This window comes from Indicator indicator, chromosome Z (assembly GCF_027791375.1).
Source record: "Indicator indicator isolate 239-I01 chromosome Z, UM_Iind_1.1, whole genome shotgun sequence".
In the NCBI taxonomy this organism is placed as follows: domain Eukaryota; kingdom Metazoa; phylum Chordata; class Aves; order Piciformes; family Indicatoridae; genus Indicator; species Indicator indicator.
The window spans coordinates 34,299,278-34,307,166 of NC_072053.1; the positions used below are offsets into that span (position 1 = coordinate 34,299,278).

The 7,889-nt window shown below is 49.4% G+C and overlaps 1 protein-coding gene across 1 annotated transcript; it reads left to right on the top strand.

Moving 5' to 3' along the window:
- Nucleotides 1–1,868: 1,868 nt before the first annotated feature.
- On the top strand, nucleotides 1,869–7,484 carry OTP (orthopedia homeobox). The gene is made up of 3 exons (XM_054398148.1): nucleotides 1,869–1,905; nucleotides 2,843–3,252; nucleotides 6,954–7,484. Exons 1-3 carry the CDS (start codon nucleotides 1,869–1,871, stop codon nucleotides 7,482–7,484), a joined length of 978 nt encoding a protein of 325 aa, XP_054254123.1.
- Nucleotides 7,485–7,889: the final 405 nt, after the last annotated feature.

The following is a 7,889-nucleotide window of genomic DNA, read 5'->3' on the forward strand; positions in this document are numbered from 1 at the left end:
GAAGCGAATCAATGTAGCCTGAGCAGGGAGGAGTGTGGGGAGGGGGGAATAAAAATGCAGCAAAACTGCCCTAGAGATCGGTCGGCCGGTTCCTTTGTCTCCTTGTTCTGTCGCTGCCGAAACCCCTCCACATCTGAGCTGCAAACAAAACTACTCTTGCATCTGTTCGCATGCAGCATTTACAATGTTTTGTGTAAGTCAATTGGATGGCGGGCCGGAGAGGGGGGGGGGAAAGCAACAACAAAAAACCCCAAAACAACAAAACCAAACAATTTGCACTGTATTATTTAACACAAACTTCACTGGGCTCCCGTTTTGGTGGAAGCTTTATTTGCACTAAATGAATAATCTTAATTACATCACTTTTGAATTAAAAATCAATGTTAATCAAATTGGAAGTAGTAAATATCACTTTTCATCGTGCCCGAGTAGAGGATATTTTTCTTGTTTTGCAAATAAAAATACAAGTCAAATAACTTTAAAAGGGCATTATGTTCTGCTACAAATACAATTGAAACGGATTGTTTAGGAGCGGATCAGAAATGGTACAGAATTTTGCACTTAATTTCCTCAGTTATCATTTACAATAAGAACCTCTTGGCTTGACAGCCAAGTCTAAACAGTAGTAAATTAGTACAAATTTATACTGATTTTACTCTAATAATCGTAATAAAAGCTTATAGATTTGGCACTAATTACATAAATGCCTAATGATCTTGAAAATTACTCTGGTTAGAAATATATTACTAATCTAAACTTTGTTGTTGGCTGGCTTTGAAAAATCAGAACATTAGAAATGGTTCGCTTCACTTGTGCAAAGCACTTTAAATTGTTCAAGTAGTTTAACATATTCAAGAGGAAAATAAAAAGCGTTTAACTTTATTTACTGCTTTAGATTGAGTTTGTAGGCTAGCCAAAATTGGAAACTTTACCCGAAAACATGGGTTTTATGGGCTTCGAGACCCCGGCCAGGGAGGCAGCGCTCCTCAGTCGGCCGGGACTCCCTTTCTCGCTCCGCTGTGGGCTGCTGCACCGAGCGGGGTTGGGACAGGGCGGCGGAGAACCACGGGGCCGGGAGAGCCTCTGGTGCTCGGGCCGCCTCGGAAACTCGCGCAAGTTTCTCTTTCCTCGACGCCCTGCAGCCTTCGAGGCCCGGTGACAGCGTATGGATGAGAGCCGGGCTGCGGTCTCCGCCGCCTCCCCCAGCCCTGGTCCCCGGGTTGGCCGGCGAGAGTGACTAGTGTTGTCTGCCCCAGAGCCGCACCGTTCAGCCGCCCGTGTTGACTCGCTTACAACCCCCACGCCAGTGGGCGCTGGGCTTGCGAATCACCCCTGAGAGCCTGCGCGGGTCCGTGGATGTGCTTTGAGGAGGCATTTAAAAAGAAAAAAGAAAAGAAAAGAAAAAAAGAAGAAAACACAATAATCATGGGGTGACGCGGAGCAGGAGGGGGTGGCAAATGTGCATTTGCAAGAGAGGGGGAGAGGTGGAAGCAGGGCGGTGAGGGCGAGGGGAGCAGGAGAAGGGAGCGGCGGCGAGGTGCGGGTCGGGCCGGGGCGGCGGGAGGCCGGGGTGGCGGCGGGCGGGTGGCGGGCGGGCGGAGCGGGGCGCTCCGGGCGCTGACATTTGCAGGCTGCCCTCCTGATTGGTCCCCGCGCCGCGCTGCTCACGGGTTCATTGAAGTGTTAAGCACCTCCCCGTCTCTCTAAAGGACATTATAATGCAAGAGACCCCCTTTTTAACCACACACCGAATTTTCTTTCATTTAGGCGATCTATATCTATCTATATATATATCTTATATCTATTTTAAATAACTTAAGGCCGCTAAAATTTGGGGGGGAACAGCCTTCGCCCTGGAGCGGTGCGCGATGCTGTCTCACGCCGACCTCCTGGACGCCCGTCTCGGTGAGTTTCCATCAGCACCCCCCCCCCGCTCCGCGGAGGCTGCTCTGGCAGCGGCGGCGAGCGGGGAGGAAGCCGGGGCAGGAAATTGACAATTTGTTCCTTATTTTACCTTAATGTGATCTAAATGGGCTAATTCCTTTAAAAGTAATTGTACTGTATTAAAGTTTAATTTGATTTAACATAAAAAAAAAAAAAAGAGAGAGAGAGACTTACAGAGTATGTAGATCTACATCGAGTTGTGGATTATTTAATTTCTTTCTCCCTGTTTTTGTATACATATCTACATATTATACTATGATGCTTATTATTATTTCAGGACAGATGAGCTCGATGATATTTACTGAGGAGTTCTGGGTGGTCTGTTCCTGCTCGTATGCTCGCTTTCCTCTCTCCTCCTTTAACAAAAATAGAAATATCTGTATCTATCTGTTCATGGTTATTTACGGGTTTGTTCAGAGGAGCGGAGGGAGGAGAGGAGAAAGATCGGCCAGGGTGACCGAAGTCTCCGCACATCTGTCGGCGAGGTAACTCTCCCGGCAGCAGAGCGAATTGAGTGTCCTTTCTTTCTCACAGTCTTTCTTTTATCAGCCTCCCTGGAAAAACCAAGCTGGACCCAGCAAAACTTGCTGTCATCCCCTTCTCTTCCCTTCCCTTGGCCTCGTAAGGGAAGGCCCGGCAGGGAGCTGGTTATTTAAGCAGGAAAAGGATCTGTTCAGTGTAAAGTTTACTCTATCTCGCCCGGGTTGCACCGGGCCAGTGGGTCTGAGCGCCGCGGAGCCGAACCGGTTTCTGGGGCTGGCGGCCAGCCGCGGTGGGGACGCGGCAAAAGAGGCAGCGAAGGGCGAATGCCTCTCACCGGTTCGGTGCGCTGGAAAGTGACTCTGATGTATACATGCCCGGCTTCGGGGGAATGACCGCGGCTCCTTTGCTTTCGCAGGGATGAAAGATGCAGCCGAGCTGCTGGGACACCGGGAGGCAGTGAAGTGTCGGCTGGGCGTAGGGGGCTCGGATCCGGGGGGACACCCAGGAGACATGGCTCCCAATTCGGACACAGTTGAAGGGACCACCCTGCTGCCCGGGGAGGACATCACCACGGTGGGATCCAACCCCAGCTCCTTAGCCGTCAGCTCCAAAGACCCCGACAAGCAGCAAGGCCAGCAGGGGGGCCAGAACCCCAGCCAGGCTGGACAGCAGCAGGGGCAGCAGAAGCAGAAGCGGCACCGCACCCGCTTCACGCCGGCGCAGCTTAACGAGCTCGAGAGGAGCTTCGCCAAGACCCACTACCCGGACATCTTTATGCGGGAAGAGCTGGCCTTGCGCATCGGCCTCACTGAGTCCCGAGTGCAGGTATGAGCCGCCGCCCTCGCGCAGTGCCCGCCCCTGCCGCGCCCTCTGGCCTCTTCTTCGGGTTCACCGACAACCGGCGGTGCGGCCAGGCAAGCCGGGACAGGGTGGGTGGGTGCCTTCAAACCTCAGCCCGACAGTGGGGGAGGAAATCTACCTCCAAATGTAAAGGTTTGGTGAGGAAGTCTCGAAACCCTCCGCCCCCCTTTCCGCAATACTGTCCCCTAGGGGTGTCCCCTTGTCTCCTACCCGCCTACAGTTCGGTGGTTGCTAGCAGAGAGCGAACGTATCTTTTCCCACTCCACGGCCCAACCCGGGGCAAGAAAGAGCCCGGGAAGGCACAGCTCGGAAGCGGGGAGTCTCAGCCCTCGCAATAGCTCAGCTTTAAGAGTAGAGCCCGAGCCTGCGGGGAATGGTCTACATCCCCCGGTGACGGGTTTGGCGACGACGGAGGGACATGGGGCCGCTGTCCTGGGTGCTGCCCCTGCTCAGCCAGGCTCTCCCTGGGGCAGCTGTCCAGGGTGCTGCTGGGATGGGGCGTCCTCGGGAGCCCGCTGCCATGAGGATCGGGATGAGGGGTGAAGGAAGATACAGAGGCTGTAAAAAGGCACTTCGGTAAAAAGCACTTGCATCTGGACTCGGAGTTTCCCTGTATCGACTTTTATAATGCCTGCCTGGGGAAGGAAAGGCAGTGAGTGACTACAAGTACACATACATGCATAAGCACACCCATGTGTTTACATATATATACATACATATATATGTATATATGTATGCAGGCACATAAAAAACTCTTTAGGCAAATAAATGTAAGTGAAATTTGGAAAAGTGCCAGATGGATCCAACTACTAGACTGCTCAGATGCAGCTTTTGTAAGCAGAAGGATATTTTAGCAACTTTCTGGGTGAATCCCTTCTGAGGAAAGAAAGCCTGCACAATGGAAGCACTTGTAGGACGTGGATCTCCACTCAGCACAGCACACTGGCTATGTTACTGCACTTTGCCACAGCCAGTGTTCAAAACCACTCTCAGCAAGGCTAGGCTTCTCAGCTAAATACAGACACATCAAAAGAAATCTCTAAATGAACGTCTTTATGAATGGAAACTGACTCCATTCCCAAATATGACGGAATACACATGTCTGCTTTTAAAAAAGTAAAACAATTCGACTTAGCCTACACAAGACTATAATTAGTTTAAATTAAAAAAGAAATTAGATTCACAAATAAAATATAATTGGACAACTGACTCTATGAAAAAAGAAAACGAGGTCTATTAAACTTTATTGGGTTTCCCAAAGGTTAATGATACCAATTTCAATATTAGGAGTATGGTAAATTAAGTAAAATATAAAATATAAAATGGAAATAGTTATTTTCTAACAGCACATCACAGAAATTTGTAGAAAGAAAGACAAAGTGTTTTAATGGCCTCAGCATAATCTTAAACCAATTCTAATAGCTTGAAACTGCTGATAAAAACAGTTTAATAGAGTGGCAATTTAAATATTTTTTACAATAATGTTCTGTAGTTTAAAAAGTAATCAGATCAACATAACCTTCTTAATTAACACTTCAAAATGATTAACATTATGTAATCTAAGGCAAAATAATTTAATGTATTTACTTCACAATCCAATGTATCACTGCTCCTTGACCAAATTTAAATTAAATAGTAATTGGTTTATGTTCTTAAATGAGTACTTCACAGTATTCTTTATAGTTAACAGATTGCCTACACATTCCTTGCAGTATGTGGGCTCCACACTGATTCAAGAAATCCTCCAAATAGTTAATTTATAGTGGCTGTATATGTTTTTAAGTGTTTTAGATGCTAGGATAAATCACTACTTTCCTCATTTTAGATCTGTTTTTAATGTATATGATACATTTAAATAATTATTAAAGTGGCTGATGCTTAAACAGGAGTCCAATTCCACATCTGATATTGCTCTGCTTTTCAGGCTGCTGTAATAAAACCATTCTTTTTATAGCATGCCATTATTAGAAACCAATTTCAGAATTATTTATAACCTGGAATGGCTTATTAAGCAGCAATGCGAGAATCATGCAAATTATGCGATCAAATGCAATATAATAAGCATAATCATTAGTCTCTAGCACGGATTAATTAACTTTCAATATTTTATTTACATAAAAACCAAATCAGTGAAATAACTTCAGCACAGTCAGGCTTGCCTTTCAATATTTTATATGAACAAAAATAACGTGCTGTAATTCCATTGACCGTGTCCCCCACAATGGTCCCGTCACCTGCCACATCTTAATAGGGGACAAGCTGAGAGTATTTTCTAGTTTTCTAATGGAATGAGAAATTGCATTTTCTTCCTCTCCCAGCACTATTAAAGTGTAATGAATTCGGCTCAGAGTTCACGGCTGGCTGATCGAAATGAACCTGAGATCTAAGCTTTAATACAGCTCTCCAGATTTCCTACCAAATCTTCACATTAATCATCTGCTGGATTCCAATGAGATCTTCATAAAGCTTCAGCTCTTAAAAAAAAAAAAAGAAACAAAAAAGTCATATTGTCTCCCCTTCTCTCTAACCCATTTATAGCTAGAGAATTAAATGGGTTATATATTTTAAAATACATTTACAGTATGTCTGCATTACTGTAACAGCAGACACCATCAAGGTAGATTTTTAGATTCCAACCTCCATTAGATTCTCACTGTTGTATTAGTAATTTTCAGGGGCTAGTTGCATTTTAAAAGCTATCCAAAGTCGGCAAACATTTCTGGTTAATGTATTTCTAGAGTTGTCATGTGTGCCTTTTCAAAATCTCCCCTAGGTTTTCCCTGCGTTTTAATCTGTTATGCACTAGTTTTCAACTGGAAACACTCACATTTTAAAAGCATATGCAGCGTAGCTATGAGCTGAGGCGATCAGACCTGATGGAGATTCTTTACACTACCAGTAAACCATGAAACATAAAAAGATTTTGTAGCCGCAATTTAACTATTAACCCTAAAACAAAATTGAACGCGATTTTTTTGATTATTCATATAATATTTAGCTCCTTAACGGCGGCTCATTCCCGGTAATGGGCGCCCGCCCTTTTCATTCTGGCTGTGCAGCACGAATCCATGGACTCTATCCCGCAAGCCCAAGCACTGCGGCTCCTCCGGATTCCGAGTGGACCCCTTTTTTCCTCCCTTAACAACTCGGGTGCTTTCGCAGCGATGCAGCGAGACCAAACTACTCGACCGTGGCCGCACCACGAGCAGCAGCTTACCTAAAGATACCCCCCGTTTTTTTTTTTTTTAAGAACCCAAATGCGGGCAGCATGGCTCCGTCCTTGGACTGGGTAGCACCCGGCGGTGGGTACGGCCCGTGTCTAGGCTGGAGGCAGCTCGAAAGCGTTTCCAAGCAAGGCCGGGAGACACGGGCTTGCCACTTTTGTTTTGCTTCTGTTACTGGGATTGTTAGCGGTGAGGCCAAGCTCCCCTCTTGGAGCCGCTCCCCGAAGCAGGGAAGCCGCAGGCGGCTCAGTCCCGGGACGGATCGGTTCTTCTACAAGAAGTTCCAGCGGTTTTGTTAACACGTGACGGGGACGCGGGTGGGGCTGTGGCTGTGAAGAGCGGCCGTTGGGGCAACGGCTGGGGGAAGAGACCGGGGGACGAGGTGGAGGTCGGGCCAGGAGTCCCGTGCTAACGGTATATGTCGCTCCCCACCGCCCGCAGGTCTGGTTCCAGAATCGTCGGGCCAAGTGGAAGAAGCGCAAGAAGACCACCAACGTCTTCCGCGCTCCGGGAACGTTGTTGCCGACGCCGGGACTGCCGCAGTTCCCTTCGGCCGCCGCGGCCGCCGCCGCCGCCATGGGCGATAGCCTCTGCTCCTTCCACGCCAACGATACTCGCTGGGCCGCCGCCGCCATGCCGGGAGTATCGCAGCTGCCACTGCCGCCGGCGCTGGGCCGGCAGCAGGCCATGGCACAGTCTCTCTCGCAGTGTAGCCTGGCAGCCGGGCCGCCGCCCAATTCCATGGGCCTCTCCAACAGCCTTGCGGGCTCCAACGGCGCCGGGCTGCAGTCGCATCTCTACCAGCCTGCCTTCCCCGGCATGGTGCCCGCCTCTCTGCCTGGCCCCAGTAACGTGACGGGCTCGCCCCAGCTCTGCAGCTCCCCTGACAGCAGCGACGTGTGGCGGGGAACCAGCATCGCTTCCCTTCGCCGCAAAGCACTAGAGCACACAGTCTCCATGAGCTTCACCTAATAGCTGCCGCCTCGTCCCGCGCCAACGCCGCCGCCGCCGCCGCCTTGCCCCATGCCCCTGCCTTTCCCCGGCTCCCCGCCTTCCCTTACCTGACTTACCAGGAAGTCGACTCAGGATCTGAAATCAGACGCGAAGGGACTGGTTTGTGGGCCGAGAACTCCCGCCCTCGCTTCCCTCAGTCCCTCTGACCCCGAGGAATCCCCGCGCTATCCCGCGCATCCCCTCCGCTCCAGGCGGCCTGGCCCGCTCGGCACCCGCCTCTCCCCTGCGGTGGAGGGGCTCGGGGTCTCCCCGAGTCTGGCCCAGCTTCCCTTCCCCACCACCACTCGGCACTCCCGCCGAAGCCCTGGCTGGGTTTGCAAAAAAAAAAAAAAAACAACAAAAAAACAACCCCCAAGAAAAAGC

Excerpts from the sequence above, each read along its gene's own strand:
- OTP (XM_054398148.1), top strand. The coding sequence starts at position 1,869 with ATGCTGTCTCACGCCGACCTCCTGGACGCCCGTCTCG. Across the intron at positions 1,906-2,842 it reads CCTCCTGGACGCCCGTCTCG|GGATGAAAGATGCAGCCGAG; the intron begins GTGAGTTTCCAT and ends TTGCTTTCGCAG. Across the intron at positions 3,253-6,953 it reads TCACTGAGTCCCGAGTGCAG|GTCTGGTTCCAGAATCGTCG; the intron begins GTATGAGCCGCC and ends CACCGCCCGCAG.